The sequence below is a fragment of the Clupea harengus genome, chromosome 5 (genome assembly GCF_900700415.2).
Source record: "Clupea harengus chromosome 5, Ch_v2.0.2, whole genome shotgun sequence".
NCBI classification, from domain to species: Eukaryota; Metazoa; Chordata; class Actinopteri; order Clupeiformes; family Clupeidae; genus Clupea; species Clupea harengus.
In genome coordinates this window covers 18,947,521-18,971,569 of record NC_045156.1, presented here as the reverse complement: position 1 = coordinate 18,971,569, position 24,049 = coordinate 18,947,521, and the positions used below count along the sequence as shown (strand labels likewise).

The 24,049-nt window shown below is 44.6% G+C and overlaps 2 protein-coding genes across 2 annotated transcripts in view; both read right to left on the bottom strand.

Annotated features, from left to right (window-relative positions):
• Positions 1-1,908: 1,908 nt before the first annotated feature.
• On the bottom strand, positions 1,909-6,857 carry si:dkey-19e4.5 (UBA_like_SF and PTH2 domain-containing protein). Its single transcript, XM_012829417.3, has 7 exons — positions 6,568-6,857; positions 4,818-4,934; positions 4,609-4,680; positions 4,442-4,516; positions 3,989-4,086; positions 3,237-3,351; positions 1,909-3,127 (listed from the first exon to the last, which is right to left on the bottom strand). Exons 2-7 carry the CDS (start codon positions 4,923-4,925, stop codon positions 3,041-3,043), a joined length of 555 nt encoding a protein of 184 aa, XP_012684871.1. The 5' UTR covers positions 4,926-4,934; positions 6,568-6,857; the 3' UTR covers positions 1,909-3,040.
• A 2,312-nt stretch (positions 6,858-9,169) lies between these two features.
• The window catches only part of plxnb1b (plexin b1b), a 79,891-nt gene continuing 65,011 nt past the window's right edge, over positions 9,170-24,049 (bottom strand). Inside the window, exons 14-39 of the mRNA XM_031567984.2 lie at positions 23,728-23,850; positions 23,315-23,408; positions 21,973-22,139; positions 21,602-21,753; positions 20,833-20,938; positions 20,504-20,640; positions 20,013-20,189; positions 19,520-19,766; positions 18,952-19,194; positions 18,432-18,608; positions 18,110-18,258; positions 17,455-17,555; positions 16,780-16,997; positions 16,364-16,542; positions 15,937-16,003; positions 15,432-15,578; positions 14,926-15,091; positions 14,698-14,801; positions 14,349-14,433; positions 13,889-14,055; positions 13,573-13,733; positions 13,167-13,314; positions 12,752-12,816; positions 12,322-12,397; positions 12,106-12,180; positions 9,170-11,710 (exon numbers count right to left, since the gene is read on the bottom strand). Of these exons, the coding sequence (XP_031423844.1) occupies positions 11,606-11,710; positions 12,106-12,180; positions 12,322-12,397; positions 12,752-12,816; positions 13,167-13,314; positions 13,573-13,733; positions 13,889-14,055; positions 14,349-14,433; positions 14,698-14,801; positions 14,926-15,091; positions 15,432-15,578; positions 15,937-16,003; positions 16,364-16,542; positions 16,780-16,997; positions 17,455-17,555; positions 18,110-18,258; positions 18,432-18,608; positions 18,952-19,194; positions 19,520-19,766; positions 20,013-20,189; positions 20,504-20,640; positions 20,833-20,938; positions 21,602-21,753; positions 21,973-22,139; positions 23,315-23,408; positions 23,728-23,850 (3,636 nt within the window). The 3' untranslated portion in view covers positions 9,170-11,605. The remainder of the gene's footprint in view (positions 11,711-12,105; positions 12,181-12,321; positions 12,398-12,751; positions 12,817-13,166; positions 13,315-13,572; positions 13,734-13,888; positions 14,056-14,348; positions 14,434-14,697; positions 14,802-14,925; positions 15,092-15,431; positions 15,579-15,936; positions 16,004-16,363; positions 16,543-16,779; positions 16,998-17,454; positions 17,556-18,109; positions 18,259-18,431; positions 18,609-18,951; positions 19,195-19,519; positions 19,767-20,012; positions 20,190-20,503; positions 20,641-20,832; positions 20,939-21,601; positions 21,754-21,972; positions 22,140-23,314; positions 23,409-23,727; positions 23,851-24,049) is intronic.

Here is a 24,049-nt window from a genome sequence, read left to right as displayed (position 1 = left end):
AGATGTCGCTCTTGTGGGATCTGGCCTGCTATTGGCCAAAGAATTGACCTGCGTGCACAGTTCTTTTCCATCCCTTGTAGTCCCTCCTTTTCCATATATCTCTGAACAACATAACCCTAAAATATGAACCTGAAATGTGAAAGTATAAAAGAGGGTACATCAAGTCGCCGTGTTTTTACTGTGTGTATATTTTTTGACTACATATATACCTTGTTTGTATTTTTAACTGCTTTTCTGATGTTGATTACGAAACTCTTGAGGAATACTTTCATACAGTATAGGCTACATTTAAATTAACTACACGATTGGTGGGGACTTAATGTCATATGAATTTATTTTAAGCAAACAATACAGCAACATGCTATGCAATCGGTAGATGTATCCATTTAGCCAAGATTCATTCTCACGTCCAGGACGGGGACGTGTTGAGGAAAGTGAGCATGAATGAGTACAATGTAGCCATGCTACCATTGGTTACTTGTATTTGTTTCATGTCACGCGGCTGGTAAAGCTAATATGATTGGTCAATACAAAAGCGTACACGTCATTTGTTGCAGTGGTGGGAGAGAGAGCTACGTTTTACAGCAGTCTGCATTTGGATAACCGAGTAGGCGCGTTCTTTAACCACATCAGACTGCGCAGCTAGATGTTCTAGCATTCGAAATGCTGGAGGATTACTAGAAAATAATTTAGATACGCCTACTCGATATTTGTACGAGTATACGGCACAACTTTAACCGACGCTGAAGTCAATTCATGGCCCTGGGTTCTTTTTGCCACACCCAAATCAACATACGGTTAAACGATGCCGTTTAAATGTGTTAAAGACAGGCAGTTATTGTACTTTCCATATAGGTTTGTATTCGTTATGCTATTCCCAGTAAAAGTATCATCGCGGACCAAGACGAGTCTTTACTCTGTCGTTTTTCGCGACAGAGCGCATGGGTCACAGGAGATGGGGGAAGGGCAAATGAGCCTGTACCCATGACGTAAGGTACATAGACTTTATTTAGCCTATTAGACCAATTCGTTGTGAATCCCTGACTTATCGTGTCGAAACCGATCGTGGCCCAAACCCCACCTAATACTTGACATTAACTAACCTGCAACCTTGCAGGATTCATCTGAGAATGGTTTAAACCAATAACGTACGCCTATAAAATAGCTTAATTTATTGACAACTAGGTCATCATCAAGCAACGCTTTCCCCCAGTGTTGAATGCAATTACTACTATTTTGGCTATTGCAGCTTTCCAGTTTTCAATCAAAGAATGCAATAGAAGTTAGGATTTGTGGACTAACAACAGGATAACCTTTGTTCAGCGGGATAGGCGGAGCACGTGATTAAATGTCTGTTCCATTCCAAGTTCCCCGGTGATCATGCCAGACCGAAGCTTAAGCTCTACAATGCTGCTTTTGTCGATCTGAACGGCCTTCACCCTAACAGCTCAGTCACGTGGCTTTAAACAGTGTTAGAGACTCGACCAATTACCCGTTTGTTGTCGTTTATATGTAAATACCACGGATATGTGTAAAATATTCTGATGAAGACCCACAGGAACGTCCAGCAAATTAATATCAACACGATATGGTTTTCGAAGAACTCAACTACAACCATTACATGTCAATTAATGCCATAAAATGCTCCATCACTGCAACCGGCCCAGGTTGTTTTTCCTGATGTCTCAACACCCCGGCCGAAAAGTGATCAATAAAAAAACGCATGCTCACGTCATATGCTACGTAGGCCATGTAAGAAAAGATTAAAATATTTTTGTGTGATTGTGGTCTGTGTTCTTTGTTCGCTTGAAAAGTACTCAGTGGTCATGTTAAAATTGAATCCCAACATATTACATTTCACAGACATGTAGAAGGGCTACATGCAAAAAAGTTAATACACAGCATAACTTGTGATTCGTTCATGTCTTGTTTTAACACCCCTTCATATCTTCATTAATCACACTTAAAACCATTACACATACTTTTCTGAATTAAGGAAGAATAGGAACACGACACATTTGTAAACATACAACATCAACCTCACCCCATGCCTAATAACAATGCGCACAGGGTTCAGATCTGCAATAGTGTTACAGTGCTATCAAGAGCATGTTATGAAACAAAATTAAAGGTCCCATTGTTCCAGATGAGAGCACTCCACTGTCAAGATGACCTCTTCCCGTCAGCAGAAAAAAAAAGTTAAGGTAACAGAGTCCAACAGCAATTGCAGGGAAATATTAAACATGGCACTGCACAATACATATGGGAAAGCTTGCCAATTTTACGTTGATATGCATTAGTCATTCCTAAAATGGGATCCCCAGGGAGGGCATGTCACTACCATAGGCTACATAAAAGTACACATACATTGATTTTAACATCAAAGAAGCAGTAAAGGAAAAACCTTCAGTGATGTGGCAATCTTATTAGAAATTTAAGGGACACTGTTATCCTACATTTAGAATCATAATTTACAATCTATCTTTTCCACGGCAACTACTTTGGCTCGAAGATCACCAAAAAACACTGGGTCCTATTTTAAGACTTTCTCATATATATTCATGGAACGCTGGTAACATGTTGGTGTTTAAATAATGACTAGTCACGAAATTTTATTTCACAACAAACATGATTTTTACCTCTACTATGGCCATCTTTCTTATCACCTCGTTTTCTATCGTCATCATTGTAAACTCGGGCGTCCAAGTTATATAATGTCTCGAAATAATGTCTCGGACATGGACACAAGGGGCCTCAAGCTTTCATAAACCTAAGATATCGGCGTCTCTCCCGCTGAGTGGCCTTTCCATCACACTTATCAGTGACACGGAAAGGAAACAAATATCTGTGTAAGTGATTGTGAATATGTGTGTTTGTTAGGGAGGATGGTGTCCTCGGTATCTTTGTATTCTTTTTGAAAATGGGCTGTTTTATAACGCTTGCATGCCAAGAGTAGCTGTTGTGAAGCTATGCCGCCCCCAGGTGGTTAAAGGGTGGTACTGCATAGCCGTTCATTTTCACAGCACCCTCAAATCCGTGCTCAGAGGAGTTTTAGACTTCCGGTGACGTTGTTCACCATCTCTTCCTCTCCAATGATGGCCAGGACGGTTCGAGAGCCAGACTCCACCTATACACACAATGCATACGAAATTTAGGCAACACTGTAATGTTAATAATACATTCTTGGTTGTCAAATTTAGATGAGTGATGAGTTGTTATGACACCATGTCTCTAACCTGAGTCAGTCCAGCGTCCTGTACTAGGTATGTCGGCAAACTAAGACTCATCGCCAAAGCCTGGAGTTCTAGCAGGTGAGCCATGTTAGATCCTTGCAACACAACCTTCTTAGCCCTGCAGAGGATAGACACAAACAGATTTCAGTCAAGTGTAGAAACACATACTGTTGCTTGTGGAGAGAATTCCAAATGAAATGGGGTAACACAATCTACAAAATAATTAGCTAATTTATATACACTGCACAGCATTTTAAAGCAAGTAGCTTTGCACAGACCAAACCATATATTTGCAATGCGTGTGATGCTGTAACTCTGAAGGTGAACAGTTTTTGTTGTCTTTGATTAATAGAGTTGGAGAATCAACTATTGATGATTGTGATGACAAATGACAAATTATTTCAACCAGTTTATGACAGATGTCAGGTTTTTTTCCCAGAACATGAAATGCACATACAGAGGTCACAATCAGTTATGTATACATGGTCACGGAAATGTTTGAATAATGTTATCTTACTCTATTTAAACGTGGTGCTGCGGAACACGCTTCTGAAGACATACAGCCACTCTCAAATTCCCAGCCCCCTCACACATTGTTACATTGTGGTAGAAGTAGGGGATAATTTATTCTATCTACTTGACAAATATGGCTACTCCATCCTGTCACACAGAACTGCCTCTGAAGGGATACCTAGAAGACATTTGATGCGAGCATAAATCAGTATAAGTCCCAGATGTCTTTTATGTGCTCTTACCCAGAATGGTCCCACTTCCAGGCCATCTCTCTCCAGCTATTCTTCTCCTGCATGGCCTGGTACAAGCCCACAGCTGCATGCCCAACCTGGGCTGCCACCTTCACAAAACAAAGGTGATATTTAGTCTCCCTCACAAAGTTGCCATATGCCATTAATACATACTACACTGATGCTTCAGGTCTTTTCAATTACTCACTGAATGCTTAAACCCACCTCAACATCAACACGTCTATGAGACTTTTAATATGGCCGGATAGAAGATCATTAATTACAGTGTGTATGTTAAGTGATAGGCTACAGCAGAGACTCCAGTGAGAGTCATTATGTTTGTGAATACAATTCCAAATGTGCCTAGGGTAAGAAATGCAAACTAGTCTCTGACACACACTACTGTGCACTTCTAAAGAAACGCTTTAAAAAGAATTTAAAAATAAAACCTCTGGTTGCCTGTACCTTGCCGACACCCATTGACAGATCCATGTTTACAACAAACACCATTTTGAACATCAGATCCTCATCTCCTTCTTCCTGGAAGCAAAAGGGCAGGAAACATTGAAATATGCTTGGCACACAGGCAGAAGAAGTGCTGTATCATAGTGTACCTGTATCGACTATGTCACCTCATTCTCTAGCTTGTTGAAGTAGTACATGGCTGCCTCTTCTGCAGACACATTTCGTGTATGCAACAGGGCCTGAAATGAAATAAAATATATATTATAATATATAAATGTGTTATGTCAAAGTATATGAACCACTTTGCTTTGAGAGAAGCATGTATTACTATTGTTATTATTATTAGAAAATAGTCCACGAATCAACACTGGTCTACCTGCTTTGCAGCCTCCTCAGGAATGTCCAGCTCTCGCAGCTGCTGAAGGTAGACTGGATTTACCTCCTGGGACTCTGGGTCTGCAGCAGACTGCTCTGATGGCTCCATAACTTATTGCTGAATGTAGAATTTAGGCTTGATTAGTTTCATGTTCCTGTGTCACTACAAGTAATGGGACACAGCTCAAGACACACAGAATCAAGCGCAGAGCAGAAAGCCTTGACGCAAGGATGATGTGGCATTATTTGCGACCCATTGATCGTGATTATCGTGCATTTCCGGTGTTATCGATCTACTAGGGTTTTCACTGGGGATAAGAGACCACAGCAACAGTTTTCCGTGGTTAACTCTGAGCAGTTACAGCACCACATTGCAATATAGCCTACATGTTCTTCTGAGGTGTTGTGTGCCCAACCCTCTTGTTGATGGGCTAACGTTATGGCCTATGATCGATTTGCTGAACTTTGATATTATGTAGGCCAGCCTACACATCAACGATTTCCATTGGGAAAATCGAACGAGTTGATGGGTAGACAAGCTTATTAAATGCAGTCAGTAATAATAATAATAATAAAAAGCAGAAAGGCATGCTGGGTGTCTCCCAAGCACAATGCAATCTGAAAGTCCCAATCACACATCGCCAATCAATACAAAAAATTAGCTTAGCGACAGGCCAGGCAATCCTATACAACAACGTTTGAGAAAAAGATGGCTGTCTGAAGCGATGTACTTATAGTGTCATTAACTAAATGTTTTAATAGCCATTCGATAAGCTGTGATATCAGTGTTTCCACCTTTTGCAGCATTTCGAGACCACTTAATCAGTCCCCAAGTTAACATGGGCGTGTATGGAGAGCTCCCTCGTGTAGGCGATAGATTGAATTTGCCAAGCTATGTTTAAGATTACGTTCTGTCTTTTTAATCATCATAGACATGAACAAAGATCACATTGTAAAAATATTTATAACATTTCTTTGCAACATACCACATAATGAAAAATGTGTTCGCTATGTTATCGGTGTCACATCTGCTGTCAAATAAGGTAAAAAGTACGAGTATTGTGTGATCACATACCTACGCTCATCCCCAATTAAAATGAAGCCCAGTAGATCCGTAACACCGGTAACGATGTGATCATCGCCCATGTCTCGGTGATGTAGCCACAGAACCACCGCATGCACAATTTAATTGTTGACTGATGAGAAGAGAGGGCTGGTAATAGTTACAAATATCCTACAATGGATGCTGTGGCGGCAAGTAGGTTACCTTGATTGAGGAGGTATAATGTTTCTAAGGAGCTAATTACTTGGCTATTCTAGATAACGTTATATCGATAGCATTCCAGAAATCCAAGCATTCGTGTGCCTTGTAGATATCACTGTATCGGGGAAAATAACGTTCAGGCTAAAAATTCTACGTGAATGTTACTCATCACATCATATTATTCTAGATAGCTACCTCTAAAAACAATAGTATGCTAGCTACTATGGCGAACATACCGTTAGCTGGCTAGCATTCGTCACCGAAAATTCATTCAAATTGACTGAGCAGCGCTAGCTTTTAGCAAACTTAGCTCCTTTACATTGCTTTGTAAATGACCATGCATCCTAACAAACTAACAAGCATCGTGGAAACCTTTGATGAATTATTACAAAACAAGAATACATTTATAAGGCTCCGATATAATGGCGTACATGCCATCTAAAGACATATGGTCATCATCTTCTACTTAGCTAACCAGTTAGCTTACCTGTTCTGCGTAGCTAGCTTGTTGGCTAGCACAACTGAATTTATTTTGCTAGCGATGCTAGCAACTCTCCTTGCGTGTGCAGTTGTTTTTATCTGCTTTCTAAGGCGTAGGCTGCAATTGTTGCCTTTCTGTGAATCAGAAAAGATATCATTTGCAGTATTACTAGCAGCGTTCCTTGATTCGCAGTAGGGCGTGAGCTGTTCACTGTACTTTAACTATCGATACCATTTTGAGTACAAATCCTGCGATACTTTGTTGGTTGTGCAGTGACGGATATTGTCACATAGTTCTAAATCCGACATCGAACAACTTGCCAGTGAGGAGTGTTCCTCTGTGTGCAAGATGCGTCGATTTCACACTTTTTTTACATTTTGTACACATTCATAAAATAACTCCTTCAAGGTTCTAATGTAAAATAATAAAATGCCTCTCCCCAGAAATGTATTTACAGCGTTGGTACAAACTTTTGTATTACATGCATAGAACATGGCTTGAAAGACCATGAGACCCTATTTAAGATCATGAGCCATCTGCTCTTCCCAGTGTCATGCTAGACAGTATGAATTAGAATATCGTGGAAAAGTTCATTTTTTTTCTGTAATTTAATTCAAAAAGTGAAACCTTCATATATTCTAGAATCATTACACATAAAGTGGCATGTTTCAAGCCTTTTTTGTTTTAATCTGGATGATTACGGCGTACAGCTCATGGAAATCAAAAATCCAGTATCTCAAAATATTAGAAAACATTTACAATACAGAAACGTCGACCTGAGAAGAGCTCTAATCAACTAATTAACTCAAAACACAAAAAAGTATGTTCATTTATGCACTCAATACTTTGTTGGGGCTCCTTTTGCACAAATGACTTCAACAATGCGGCGTGACAGGGAGGCAATCAGCCTGTGGCACTGCTGAGGTGTTATGGAAGCCCAGGTTGCTTTGATAGCGGCCTTCAGCTCGTCTGTATTGTTGGGTCAGGTGGATCTCATTTTCCTCTTGACAATATCCCATAGATTCTGTATGGGGTTCACGTCAGTCCGGTTGACTGGCACTTGACAAGCATAGTAATACCATGGTTACAAAACCAGTTACCAGTCGTTTTGGCACTGTTGGCAGGTGCCAAATCCTGCTGGAAAAGGAAATCAGTATCTCCATAAAGCTTTTCAGCAGATGGAAGCATGAAGTGCTCTAAAATATCATGGTAGACGGCTGAATTGACTCTGGACTTGATAAAAGACAGTGGACCAACACCAGCAGATGACATGGCACCCCAAATCATCACTAAATGTGGAAACTTCACACTGGACTTCACGCAACTTGGATTATGTGCCTCTCCACTCTTCCTCTCTGACTCTGGGACCTTGATTTCCAAATGAAATGCAAAATTTCCACTGAGCGACTGTCCAGTTCTTTTTGTCCTTTGCTCAGGTAAGATGCTTCTGACGTTGTCTCTGGTTCAGGAGTGGCTTGACACTAGGAATCGACACTTGTAGCTCATTCCTGGACACTTCGGTGCGTGATGGCTCTTGATGCACTGACTCCATCCTCTGTCCACTCCTTGTGAAGCTCCCCCAAGTTCTTGAATCGGCTTTGCTTGACAATCCTCTCAAGGCTGCGGTCATCCCTGTTGCTTGTGCACCGTTTCCTACCCCACTTTTCCCTTCCTGTCAACTTTTCATGAATATGCTTTGATACAGCACTCTGCGAAGAGCCAGCCCTTTCAGCAATTACGTTCTGTGGCTTACCCTCCTCATTAGGGCTGAACGATTCATTGCATTTGCGATTAAATCGCGATATGATAGAACGCGATTTTCTAACCGCAACGTTCGCGATTAAAAAACGTGGTCTAAAAAAAAAAAAAAAAATGATTTTTTAAAAAAAAAATTTTTTTTAAGATGGTACATTTTGCACACAGTGTTTAAAAAGTGCATGCCTAGTGTTTATACTTAAATTACTTTTTTTAAATTACTTAAATGCACAGTGGCAAAGCCACCGATTTGTTGTTCTTGTTTCTGTAATGAGCAGTTAAATAAAAATGTAAAATGTGGGAAAGAATATTTGACACTAAATGTATCTAATATTGTGTTGGTCATATTTAAAACATTCATTACGTTTTGTTGGGAAAAAAAGAGGATAAAAAAAAAAATCGCATATTAAATCGCAATCGCAATATTTTGGTAAAAAATCGCAATTAGATTATTTTCCCAAATCGTTCAGCCCTACTCCTCATGGAGGGTGTCAATGGGTTCTTGACAACTGTCAAGTCAGCAGTCTTCCCCATGATTGTTGTTGTGTGTACTGATCCAGACTGAGACATTGACGGCTCAGGAAACCTTTGCAGGTATTTTGAGTTAATTAGCTGATTAGAGCTCTTCTCAGGTTGACATTTCTGTATTTTAAATTCTTTATTCCAATATTTTGAGATACTGGATTTTTGATTTCCATGAGCTGTAAGCCGTAATCATCAACATTAAAACAAAAAAGACTTGAAACACTTTTTGTGAAAACTTAGAAATAGGCTACTGCTTGACAAGCCAGATAATGTGGCATCAGATGTAAGAAAGTCTGAAAGTAAAAAAAGAGAGCACGGAAAAGAGAAGGCATGTTTGTCCATGACATAGCATTTTATTAAACAAGTAAATGGGCTACATTGAGGATCTGTTAAAACAGTATTTACAAGGATATTAACAAAGGAAATGCTGTGAAAACGAGCCTGCTCTACACTGAATTTATACAACCTAATGAGCATTACGTTAATTCCTCATCTAACCAATTGGTCAGTCTGTAAGCTTTAGTTGGACAGCTTTTCAATAACATAGCCATACTCAACGAATCTGAGCTAACAGAGAAGCTACTCAAGAGTTTTTGTGCAGTTGTTAACCATAATGACCTTTTATTTTCCACGTAGCCTACCCACTTGTCCCACTCAAGCAGCACTTTTATTTTCAAAGACTTCACACGTGTGGCATATAGAGTGTAATCATACACATTAATAGTATTTCAGACATCAGATTGTGTAAAACGACTATTGAATGGGCTCATGGCGAACAGTTATTTTTTATTTAAATTTGACATGATGTCACTACAGGTGCGTAAGTACAGCAGTGTGTTCCACCTCCACTTTCGAGTCATTCTGACAGTCATTGATTACTACTATCTTTGCTGCCCTCGTGTGTTCCAAAAGAGAACTACATTTAACACGAAACCAGCATCACCTTTTTTCCAGCAACATTCGCGTCCATAATAACAAGACAGTATGTCTTCATAAGGTAAGTACCGTACAACACAAATAACTAAAAAAAAATTTGTCACACTTGATCACTTGAATGGTCTTATTCTGGAACCACATAGAGGAATGTTAAAATACATATTTCAAAACCACACCATATGCCAATGATCTCGGACAGTCCATCGGTCCAAAAAGATATCGTGTTCATCGCTTATAGTAACCATCCTTACAGTGACTCTTAACAACAATATCAGCGAAGCTAAAGAAGAAAATACCATTTAAAAAAAAAAAAAAAAACAGAAATGAAACACTTCACACTCCACAGTGAAGCATCGAACCATCTATCAAATGCACCACTGGTTTTGACACTGATGACGGTTTTACGGAAATTTGTTTCTCAGCCCCTTCTATTGTGTTACATACAGTAGCATTACGGGCCTATGGAAGAGCTCAAAGTGTTAGTGAAATGCTTTCACCTCTGATGGTACCACATGAAAAAAAACATGAATTATGTGTATAACCAGGCCCTCTTGATAATGATAAAAAGCATTCCCGAACAACCCCTCTGCTCAGCTGTACTGTGGACGGATATGTGCATGTTGATAGATATGGTGGGTAATGAAGGGAGAGGGTTTGCCATTAAAACATAAATAAATAATTAAAACATCGAAGGATCATAATTTATGGTAGTTTTTTTTGTTTGCCAGTGATATTCAGAAAAGGAAGAGGAAGCATACAACTAATGCCCAAATGCAGGTTCCTCATTTCAGATTTATACATCTTGGGTGAGAAGGGAGCTAAAAGCAAACACACACACACACACACACACACACACACACACACACACGCACTCACACACTTACAAACAGAAAGGGAGAGGTAGAGAAAGACAGGAAAAGCATGTTGCTTGACACCAGAATGATGTAACATACAACTTTGTTTTTACTGTTTGCTTGGCCAGACCATCACTCCTCGCCACAAGGGACAAACTCTGCCTGTCTCAACAGCACTGTGGTCCACAGCCACCGCATTTGGACATGTCTGCGCTCGGCTCAGTCCATCCAATGAAGTTGCTTCAAAAAAAGACTGTCAAAGAGGATCTGGAACGCCATGTCCTCTCCAGAAGTTGTTGAGGGCATAATCATAGGCTTTCTTGTGTCACACACACATGCACACACTGAAGGGAAACGGTGTGAGTGCAGGTGGTGTGGGGTCCTGTGCTGTGGCTGGTGGAGAGGAGGTGTAGGTGTGCAGCCGTCCCCCAGCAGAACCGATGCTTCTCCTGTGTATAGCTCGCTGTAGCCACACCAGGTGCCTCTAATCCGCTGCGTGATCAGTCTCCTCTGTTCACAACTAGTACCAGCTTCACCAGTCAAGGTCAAATGCTTCTGCATTTTGCCCATTGCTTTGAAGCGCCCCACTTGTGTCTTTTCCCCAAACGGCATTTTTGTGATATTTGTCAGGAGCAGCTGTTTTTTTGGGTCCTCCGACTAACTCGGTATGTGTCGGCTCAAGCCAACTCTGCAACTCACAACATGGAATGTGATAACTTCAGTGAGGCAAACACAATGCCTCCCTCTCCCTCGACATCAAAAGAATGGGGGCACCTACAAGGCAGTGTGTTCAAACGACTTACTCACACTCCCCTCCCGCCCACTTGCCTCCTCAATGTTTTTCAATCAGTGAGTGACTTGGAGGAGCCCCCCCCCCCCCCCCCTGTCCTGTGTCCTGTGTTCTACTTGTCTGTTTTCCGCCACGCTTTCATTTTCTCCCTTCTCTCTCCCGTGCCCACACTCGTATTCCCAGGTCACAAGTCCGTCACTTTGTTTTCGACGGCGGCGGCTATCTGCTGGAGCCTGTAGCCCAGCTGCATCTTCTGAGCCGTGGTGTCCTCCTCCAAAGCTCCAATGATCTGAAAATGAGCGCCAGGGGACACGGGCCATCGTTACAACCATGCGACCATTACAAACGCTCAGGCAACACTTTTAGACACCTCAAGAGCAGGAGCTCAACTCCATCCACTCCTACCTCGTGACTATTCACTCTCTCTGGTTCATTAGGTCAGCGCAAGATCTATAAAGCCACTCAAGCATATCAACTATTACTTGGGTGAAAGTGCTAAACAAATCAATAAAGAACAAGCTTAAGTTATAGGAAGTTAAATGAAGGAAAAGTTTCAAGGCTCTAAAAGTTCTAATAAATCAGGAGTGGCATAAGAACCGGATGCACTATCAAGCAACAGCTCAACGAGGAGTGCAAAGCACTGTCATATGCTCCTTGTCCTCTGAAAGACAAAGCTATTCTCACCTGATCGTAGTATTTGTTGATATACTTATAAAGTTCATGGAGGGCCACCAGGTAATTCAACTCCCCTGAGTAATTCTAGAGGAGAAAGAAATAGCGTATTTCATTGGTCTTGTACATTTCTAATGTAATTTAATTGTTAGACAGGTGACACATTTGGGAGACAAAATGATGAATGAAATAATATCCAGACTAATAATGTATTGTAAAGAGAGTTACCCTAGAGAGCTCAGCCAAGGCGGAGTTCATCTCCTGGTCGCTGGCGGAGATGGTTTGTCTAATATCAGCATAGTATCTAAAGGAGGAGGAGGATACAGGACAAGAGACAGACATATAATAACCAGTGGAATGGGAGAATAGGTGCATGGAACATAACCAAGGCACTGAAGTGAATTGCTTCACTGGGAGGTCATGGGTTCAGATCTCAGCTTGGCTTTCATCACACTCCAACCCTGCAGTTAAAGCCCATCTGTGACAACCCAAAGTGTCTGGATAAAATCTCTTGCTTCATGCAAAAGAATGGAGGGACGTAAATCAAAGGACTATGGGGGCTGTAAAACCTGTGTGTGTGTGTGTGTGTGTGTGTGTGTGTGTGTGTGTGTGTGTGTGTGTGTGTGTGTGTGTGTGAGAGTGTGTGTGTGTTTCTCACTTTTCCACCATCTGCTTGTACCGCGGGATATCTCTGGCATACAACAGTTTGTTGATGGGCGAGTCCTGTTGAGCCGAGCGTTATAAAGAAAAGCACAAGGAAGAGAGAGAGGGAGAGGAGTGAGTTCAAATGTTTCCACACACTCATCTCAACGTCCCCCTTTTCATGCGTGGGCTCCACCCCTCACGGCCTGTGCCAACCCCCCCACCCGCCCCAGTAGTGCTAGCCACCCCAGAATCACTGCAGCTTTCACACATGTGTGGCTTCACACCTCTACTAATTGCTCACATCCCTTTTTTCCCTCCTTCCCTCCATCCCTCCGTTTTCGCTCACCCTGCCCTCCCTCTCCCCATGCTCTCTCCATTCTCGCTCACCCTGCCCTCCCTCTCCCCATGCTCTCTCCATTCTCGCTCACCCTGCCCAGTTTGTGCTCGGCAATGGTGCAGGAGTCCATGAAGGTCTGGGAGATGACGGACAGCACGGCGTCCACGTGGTCGGACGCCTGAACGTCAAAGATGAACTGAGGGTTCTTCACGATGTTGATCCAGAACCGCAGTGGCAGACTGTTAGGGGGCGAGAAGGAAACACAAGACCCAGTTTTTTTTCCCACTCTCCTCAAGCTATTGGAAAGTGGTCTGATTTTCCACAATGTGCTGTGCTGGAAGTACATATGGTTCTTACAGCACAATTATTTAGTTCCTCAAGCAATAAACATGTGGTAGGCATTAAAAGTACACTGAACAAAGTCTAGGCTAGGTTTTGGCTTTGGGAGGCATTGTTTTCAAAGAGACCTCCTTCTGAAATTTTCTTTCCCTCATTACCTGTTGGTTTTCCAGATGTGGATGGTTTCGGGGTCAACGATCCCGTGGTGAGCTGCCTGGTCATCCAGAAGGTCGAAGAAGTACTTGACGGCCAGAGGGACCGGGCGGCTCGTACTGAGGATCACTTGGAACAAATCATCCACAAACTTCTGGAGTGTTCCCTAAACAGAAACATATACAGCGTGAGTGTAGAATAATACTGTCACTGTACCTGAGCTGACATTTTAATTCAAGATTTGTGTGTGTGTGTGTGTGTGTGTGTGTGTGTGTGTGTTTCTTTCTCTCAGGCGTATATATGTGTACTTGTGCGTGGTACCTTCATGGAGAGTAGGCGTGTGAGGTATATCTCGGGGATGGCCTTGGCCCTCTCCCTCTCCCTCAGGCTGCCCCGCCGGTGTTTGGGGAGCTCTGGCTCCTCGCTGGCCTTCACCAGGTGCCACAGCCGCACCCCGCCCTCGTCCGAATCCTCCAGCATTGGGGTCTCTGCTCAGGGGGGGGAGAGGACACACAAGAGTCAGCGAGGGCATGTCACTGGCAGAATTTGTGAGGAGCAGTGAATTGAAGTCAAAAGATTGTTGTGCAGCTGGGAGAGTACAGAGACACTTGAATGTCTCAGAAGTCATCCATGTTTTAGATGACTTTGTGCATGTAGGTGCAGGATACGAGCCTGAGTGTGTGTACGTGTGCACGTGCGTGTGTGTGCATGCGCATGTGAATGTGTGCACGTGAGTGTGTGCACGTGAGTGTGCGCACGTGTGCATGACCTCAATACATACTCTCTCCCGCCACGTAGTCGTGGTGGTCATGGTGAATGTGTTTACTGTGCCGTGGGACCAAGGCCACAGTTGCTCCATCTGGAACCTAAAGACAAGACAGGAGGTCAGACTCAGGACGTTTCTCATGGCCTCACGAGACCCTCACTATGATAGAGTACATCAGAGTTAAAGGTTTCCACTGCAGCTACAGAGAGCAGTGTATTCACAGCAGAATACACACAATGCAACACAGCACACACTTTATCCCAAGTTCAATTTAGTCTAGAAATATTGAACTCAATAATCTTTATTAGAAGGTCACTGTGAGGCATGGGAGTGTACTCTGGTCTATGGTGTTGTCATACCGCACCTTGTAATGTTGTACTGTGTTGAGACGTTTCCAGTTCCCCTGCACCACAGATGTCAGGTCTTCATCTGAGAGGATCAAGTGACCGGCTACACCTGACCGCCATTCTGAAAAAGGAAACAATGTGGGACACAATGGTGTTACATGGATGTAGTCAACACATTCTCAGCTGACCTGCCAGTGCACTTTAAACAGGGCAGTAAACAGGGGGTCATGGCCAATTCAGCTCACCCAGGTCTAGGGTGTCGGAGTGGGGGCGTTGTGAGAAGGAGGTGTTCTTGTAGACCGCCTCCAGGATCTTCTCTTTCACTTGGGAGATGGTGTCACAGTCTAACACTTTGGCAGTGACAGGCTGGGCTTCATTGGTCCCTGCACCCTGCATTAATACATTCAAGGTCTGGGTAGGAGAATGAGACGAAGACAGAGAGAGTGAGGGAGAGGGAGGCAAAAAGGGAGAGAGAGAAGACCATTCAAAATTATTTATTATTTTGTTAATGCAATCATGCCATTTCAAAAATCTCTGCTGGAGTTCTCAAATGATACTTTTACTGGAGAGTGACCAAAACCACTAAAAGGGTAACCTTACTATGAATCCTTATAAATTCTCGAACACAAAATTTCACACTAATCCTTTTTAGGTCTGACACTCAACATGTTTTCTCTTACTGCACACTATACATGAGTATAGTAGACGAAAACGAAGATAGTCAGAGAGAGAGCAAGTGAGGATCCCTCACCAGGGTGCGATATTCCAGGTCCTCGCGTAGTAGCCGGTTGTCATTGAGGGTGTATTTGGCTTTGCCCGTCACAGCATCCACCGGCCCCTTGTCCACCTGGTGCTTGATGGCTCTGAAGAGCATGTAGAGAGACTCGCCAGCAGAGTCCTGCAAAAAACAAGAAAAAACGACAAGAGTCAGAAAACAGCAGACAGGAGTCGGAGAGACAGACAGACAGAGAGAGAGGGAGATAGAGACAGAGAGTGAGGGAGAGAGAGAGAGAGAGAGAGATATGAGCACAACTGTTGTGCTGGCAGTGCTACATATTTTTAGCAGGCATGAAAACACATTAAACACATCCTTCAGTTTTATGATTATTAGCTCCTAACTACATGCGCAGATGGACTACTTAGGCAGCTGTTTGTGAGCGGCTGATGGCGGCTGTCCCGGCTGAAATACAGTTACGGTTCTAGGAGGGCTGTTATGTTCTGGCTGATTTCCACGTTCCCTGCTGGTGGAATCTCACCCTGAGGAAAGCGTAGAGGCAGATGGACATCCAGTTCGTCAGCAGTTTCTCCACCACCGTCTCCGTCCTGGCAGACAAGCAAGGATAAAACGGTCAAGGCTTTGGCTCTGCTGAGGAGACTCGAGTGAGCTCCAAAGGCAGACAGACGAAAGTCGTCTGACAGACTGCGCAGAATGAAACGCTCAACTGTATCACCACAGAGGGAGCAAAACATAGACTGCCTGGTGTAATCGTGATACACTGCAATGTGACACGCATAGAATCTCCCACATTTTCTCCCCAATCCCCCTTTACACACACACACACACACACACACACACACACACACACACACACACACACACACACACACACACACACACACACACACACACACACACACACATCCTCCTTCAAACATAAATACACACCCCCCCTCTCCCCTTACCTCCTCAGCATAAGTTTGGGGTTTTTGGCCACATACTGCTCCACTAGGTCATTGAGCAGGGTTTTGAGGATGTCGGTGAAGTACTCCAGCTTGCCGTGCAGGGCCACGGTGAGCAGAGAGGCCACGTACGCTCGGTCACGGGGCGAGAACGTCCTCTGGCTCTCCAGCGTGTGGATGAACTGAGGGAGTGGAGGGAAGAGGAGAATTCATCTCACACAGCCAGGTTTTCAAAAAGAGAGAAAGGGATTACATGAGGAAGGTAGTGTGCCACTTCACCAATCTAACGTGTTATAAGTTCCTGCTTGTGCTAAACGTTGCAAATAAAACTGACTTGACCTCGTAGCACAGAGCTAGGACAGTCTGTCCCTCCAGCTAAAAATACACCCTGGATCACCGTGGCAACAAAGCTGCGTTACCTTGGTGAGGAAGAGCTTGCTGTTGAGCAGGTTGGAGAGCTGCACCAGGCCCTGCTCCACTGTTGCTCGGCGACACTCCTGCACATCCAGGTCCCTGCGGAGGGGAGACTCTCGGTGACCTGGGAAAAAGATCCGCTCCGCATACCGCCGGTAGTCCAGGAAGGGAATGCCGGATCCCACGAGATCACTGGACATGTCCATCATCTCCGTCATCAGGTCTGTGGAAGGGGTCGAGGACAGGGTCAAGGGTCATGAACTCCACGAAAACCCAGACAGTGGTGGTGGATGCATATGCGTGTAGACGTAGAAAGGTCATGTTTGAAAGGTTTCCAAAACGAGTGGCTTTGTGCTTCAGTTACAGTCAGTGTCAGGTAACCTCTGAGTCAACCGAAAGCTACACCAGTTGAATGTGAGGATTAAGAAGTGAGCTCATTTCACTAAGACATAGATATTTTTAAGATAATAAAACCAATCCTCCCACATTCAGAAAGACACACAAATACATTTTCTCAGAGGGAGCGCTCAAAGTTTAATCACTTTTTCCCCCCCCCAAAGCATCTTTTTTTCGTATTCTTCAGTGTCCCTTTCTTTCATCTGGACCCCTTATCAAAAACATTCCTCCCTTGTCTTCAGCTCCTCTTTTCATATTCGCTCCTCTCCTCCCCCCTTTCTTACCCGTGAACTCTTTCTTGCAGCGGTCACGTACGCTGGTCTCCAGGTTCTCCAGCTGGATCTGAACCTTCTTATAATCCCTCAGAGCCTGTTTACTCTTCCTCCTGTCACACACACACACACACACACACACACACACACACACACACACACACACACACACACACACACACACACACACACACAGAGACAGACAGAGACAGACAGACAGACAGACAGACAGACACACACACACACACACACACACACACACACACACACACACACACACACAGAATACACACAGGGAGAAAGACAGAGTGAGAAAAAAAGTTACAAAACAGAGGCGACATCCAATTCCCAGACTTGGCTGCCACTGTGGACAACAAGAACCAGATGGTCTTAAGGCTCCTGTGATTGAGTGTAATTCACACCAGAAAGAGCAACAACAGCAAATCCCCATATTATGGTACAGGGGATTATGTTGCTTCTAATGTGCTTGTGATCTATAATATATTGGCAATTAGTGAATTCCCTTCATACACTGTGTATGAATCAAGTACATATACATACATTTGTATATATATGCACTTGATTCTTCAAGTACCACAGCAGAACCATTCACCAACTCTCTCACTTATTTTCTGGCATTCATTCTAGTTCCTGCAGTCGTTCCCACCTGTATATGAGCACGATGATGAAGACGATGAGAGCCACGATGGAGGCTCCCACCCCCACTCCGATCTTGGCCTCCAGAGGGAAGGTGGACTGGCTGAGGGTGTCGTACTGAACTCGGCCTAGAGAGAAGTTCAGGTTGCCCATCTGCACCTGGGATTGGATGGGAGAGGGACGGAAGGAGGCTGTGTTATGACGGTTATAACAGTATATGTGCCTACATGCATAAGCACAGAAAAACAAATGGGTCTAGACACCCATTCATCATTCATAGGTGGTTAAAAGGCAGCAGCTTGCAGCTTGCGCGACAGGCAGTTGGGACTCACTGTGAACTCTGGAAGGGGGTCGGCCCCCTCTCGCCTCTTGCCCAGGCCTGGTGAGGGCTGCTGTGGGGGCGGCTCACAGTACAGGTGGTTCTGGGTGAGGGTCTTCACAGCACACCCCCCTTCCCCTATCATCGCCACCACCTCCTCCTTAAAGATGGCCAGGTCCAAATTCTCCCCCTTTAGTCACATTGGAAGACGGTCAGTAAAGAAGAAGAGATAGACTGTATGTTTACAGTCTGAAATCTGTTTCGGAGCAGCCATTCCTCCATTAAACACATGTGCATCAAGATGGAGACAGTCTTACATTTGCCAGTACAACATTAAAATATGTCTGATATTAACTTCACTACTGCTAAGGGATGTACAATATATGTTGCTTACCCTAGAGCCATATACATACAGGATGAAAACATCTTCAAATTAATTGCAGCTAGAAATGCATGTCTACGCCATTTTCTAAAATCAGAAGTCATTTTTAAAATCACCCTGAACAGGGTCCTGTATCCCCCCTATCCCTAACCTCCACAGAGATGACGCTGCCAGGCTTGTAGCGGAAGGGCTTGCTGGGGTCGTGCTGGTTGAGTGGTCGCAGTGTGGGGTTCAGCTCGTAGACGAAGGGCGTCTGCATCACAGCCTGGAAGTCGAAGCGCAGGTTGTCCAGCAGGAACTCCACCTGCACGTGTCCGCCCCGGGCATAGGTGTCCACCGCTGGGGTCCGGCACAGGAGCAGCGACGTGGTGTTGGGTTCACAGCGCTCCCCGTACTGAAAGAGAGAGAGAGAGAGAGCGAGAGAGAGAGAGAGAGAGAGAGAGCACGAGAGAGAGAGATAGATGATGATAGTGGGGGTAGAAGACAGAGGGGAATGAGGATATGTAGTAGTGGAATCTTTCAATGGCAGAAAATGGTCTTTGAATGGACCGAATAGTATTTAAAAATGTGGAAGAAAAACTGTCCAGGTGCCTCCCATGCTCATATGGTTCTTGAATAAGTTATCTACAGGCTGACTTTTCACGGCACAGACTGTAATTACTACTACTGCCATAATTAGGGCATCTCAGCATAAGCTCCCTGGTAAAGCAGTGACTCACCTGTTTTGCGGAGCAGAGCACACCTTTGGGGCACTCAGGTTCCGGAATGATCCGTCTGTGCCTTCCCAGCAGGCTGTCCTCCTGGTCTGGGCTGAGGAGAGCTGCGGCGCGGCTGCTGCTGCTCCTCCTCCTCCTCTTCCTCTTCCTCCTGTGTGGGCTGGACTCTGCTGGGTAGACCGTGACCAGGATACGAGGCTCCTGAACCACATCCAGGTTATGGCCACTCACATAGATCAATCGACCACCACTGTGACAGGGACACAATGCAGATGTGAATACCCATCACAAAGTCTAACACTACCTCACAATCATTGTAAAATACAAACACGTCAAATCTTTTTAGAGCGCAACTGACAGTAAGTATGCTTTCAACACACTGTACAATCTCGTTTAATATTTACAGTGTGTGCACAAATAAAGGTTCATTAAAACGGAGCAAATGGAAAATAGAAACAATCTTTATTTCACAAAAAAACCCTCCACACACACGGACCTGAGGAAGCTCTTCGAGGGGGAGGCCTGTGTGATGTTGGGGTTGGGCGTGTAATGATACATGGTGCCGTGGAGGTGGCGCTCACTGCTGCCGTATCGCACCGTCACCCTGTGCTCCCCGGAGCTACCACTGCTGTTGGTCACACACTCTATAGAACCCTCATGCACACCGCCCACACTATGGAGACAGAGAGATGAAGAAAGAAAGAGAAAGAAAGAGTTAGAGAGAGAGAGAGAGAGAGAGACAGAGAAAGAGAGAGCGAGCAACAGATAGACAGACAGAACGGGAGGGAAAGGGAGAGAGTCAGCAAGAGAAGACAAACAGATAGACAGACAGAGAATAATAAATACCACACATTGTCAGAGGAGAGAACAACACCATAATTGAATTCATTACAGCCCAACAAAGCCAAGTGAGTTTGTCTAGCACGCAGCTCCTGGAGACGACACACAGAACAGCGTCTGGAAGGGGGGGGGGGGGGGGTGACTCACATGGTGCAGGGCACGCTGCCCACCAGCACGCTGATCTCGCTGGCACGGCCCGTCAGCAGGGTCCGACCTGACAGCGTCAGAGACGTTCCCCCTGCTACGGGACCCCGCTGGGGAGTCACCGCTGTCAACAGAGGGTCCTGAGAGAGAGAGAGAGAGAGGGAGAGAGAGAGAGGAGGAAAGATGGAGAGAAAGAAAGTGGAAAAAAAGTAAATAGTCACAAACACAGAGGAATAATAGACCCAGTGAACCATGCTATGTGTATCCCTTCTGCAGTCATAATCCAACCACACAGTCCCACGGTGGCCCTGGTCCTTCTGCAGTGGTCTCACCTGGTAGCTGAACCGCTGGCTGGAGAGGCCATAAAAGCCCCCGCTCACTTCCACCTGCACGTGGCCAGACTTCTCCACCCCACTGGCTTTGGTCTTACACACGATCCTAAACACACGAGGACATGGACATTAAATACACACAAGCCACAGTGCTGTAACGATACTTAAAACATCACAATACCAGGTGTGCTAGATTTAATCCGGTGTTCAATCCAGGGGATGTTTATTTACTCGTTTTAAACTTTATCCCCTTTTGTCCCAGTTTTGGTTCCTGCCAATGTGCTGAACAATCCCAACTGTCTGTGGATGCATACTGTAAACCACCCATGCTTTTAACATGTGGGTGTTGACAATCTGCATGTCCCCTCAAGAGCATTTAGCCAGCCCACAATGTGGTTTCATGAAGTAGCCACCAGCAGAGTAAGCACAGGACATGCTAATCAACTTCACATGCTAATGCTACACGCGTCATTTCACAGATCTAACTGACAGTGAACCCCCTGACACTATGATGGGCACGATTAGTGAAATGTGAACAGAGATGCAACAACACTAAACCCCCTGACACTATGGTGGGCGCGATCACTCAGTCTTTCCTCAGCTCACCAGCAAAGTAAGCAGTAAGCAGTAAGCGTGTAACTCCACAGATCTCACTGACAGTGAACCCCTCTGACACTCGGCCCTTCTTCATCTCACCCAAAGCACACAGCCAATCACAGGTGTTTGAGTATCTGACTGTGAGACTGTTCGAAGCGATCAGGCGCTTTACCTGGAGGAGATCTCGTAGAGGTCGGGGATGACTTCACAGGGCACCCCGGCCACAGTGACCGAGTGCTGGATGTCCTGGGCCTTCTGCCCCAGGTTGGAGCCTGTGATGATGAGGACGGTACCCCCCTCAATCAACCCTGTAAGCGGTTCAATCTGGAGGACAAAACACATCATCATCATCAATGAGATTGGACTGTTACAAGACCACAACATATGAAAAGAGCAGGATTATTGACAGATGCATGCACCCCCCAACACACACACACAGACACACACACAGACACACACACACACACACACACACAGTGATTTTCTGCCATAGACATCAGGTCGACACATCCTATACTGTGATCAAACTTTGGGCCTACTCACAAAATGGATGACAGGTGCGGGGCAGGTCTCCTCCACGGCCTGGTGGCAGGAGCCACCGTAGACACACTTGGCGTGGCCCCCACCACACCACACGCAGCTGTACTTCTGCTCCGCCGTGTGGCAGCGGCTGCAGTCAGAGCGGCCCACCGAGCAGTTATACAGCGTCACTGAAACACACACAGGTACAGATTTACAACATCACTCAAATACACAATGCAGAAGTATAAGTGTGCAATGTCACACTGGTCAACAGGTAAAGTTGTACAGCTTCACTGACACACGCAAAGCAAAGATGCAGGTGGACAATGATTGAAAAAACATTGAAACAGTCTCCCTCAAACACACAAAACAGTGTGTAGCATCACTGAAACACAGAAACAGAATGTTACTTTGCTAATATAACACAGCACACACCATTACAATTGTACAGTGCCGTGCATAATGTAACCTTTGTAAACAGAAAAATCCAGAACACAAGCTGCAGACATAGTGTCAACAAAGTAAGCAAGAACATCGTCTTGATTTAGAACTACTGACACAAGAGTCATTTTCGCCTTCATGAACGTTATTGGTTTGGAGAATGAACTTCAAAGCTGCTTTTAAGGTTGGCAGCACTACAAATGAAGTGATCTGTTTACGCTGTCAGTGCGTTAGCCTTTGGACAATTTTACTGTGACACACAAAGAATTACTACACTTGGGAGGCTGCAGTGCTCTGTTAAGTGAAAATACTGACCCATAAACTTGTCACATCACAATCACTCACAAACACCCACAAGTACAAAAGTAGACATGGATTTGGATCACACACACCCTCACACACACTCTCACACACACACACATACACTCTCACTCACACACACACACTCTCTCACACACACACACACACACACACACACACACACACACACACGGATGCAAACCCGGCTGCCGGGCCCGGGGCTCTAGCAGAACTTGCTATGGAGTGTAAATAGAAACCATATGTGAGCGGAGTAAGAAAAACAGCACCAACGGCTGAGAGGCTAGAACACAGCTGTCCTCCCTACACCAGCTGTGCGCTACTGTTCCATGTGCAGGCAGGCCCTCCCCAATGCAGCTCAGGCCCAGCACAAGCCTCTCTAGATTGGGACGCGGACAGAAAAAGTTACCAAAACAAAAAAGTTTCAGAGGAAGGTCGGCAGTGGACTGGCTCCTTTTCTTTCTCATCTGAGGTTGGATTTCATCCATTCTCGCCAAACCAAAGTTTGAACAGCCAACCAAAACAAGAGCTCCTGCCTAACCTATGTCCTCATTGCTGAAGGGTATAGGGTCCTGTGACTGACAAGGGGCTGGGGGGTGCTTACCGTAGAGGTCTTGTGCACTGTCCACGTGAAAGGTGTTCCTCCTCTTCACATACACCATGGCGTTGTACTCCTCCACAGGAGCTGAGTACGAGTACTTAGGGAGAACACAGAGTGTTGTCAATGATCCGTTACTGTGCCTCTGACTGGCACAACTACAACACTGGGGCACAGCTCTCACAAAGACATAAATAAATCATATACGGTATTTCACCAGGGATGCATCAAATACAGTTCCTGCTGTCATTGCAGGTGTCTCAAGCTATCTCATATTCAATCAATGTTGCTTGGTCATATCTGCTCGTTATGTCTCTGGCCTGTTTGTGATTTTCTACAGGCCTCTCTACTTGACAGTTTCTTGATGGGTTTACTTCTTGCATTACTGCTGCTGTCTGGCATTCAAGATGATGTTTTACCTTGTGAAGCTGGCAGGTGATGTCAAACACCTCAGGGTCTGAATCATCATTCTCCACATAGGCATCCACCACTACCGTACGGCCCTCAATCACTAGTACACACTCATACTCCAGGTCACGGTCCTTAACACACACACACACACACACACACACACACACACACACACACGCAGGCACATTTTTAGTGTTGGTCAAAGAATTCATTTCATATAGACATTGGTTACATATGCAGTGTCTGACAAAAATGTTATGCATATGTACTTAAGTTTGTATTTATGTATATGTGGAAGAGAGTATATGTATCTACATGAGTGTACACACA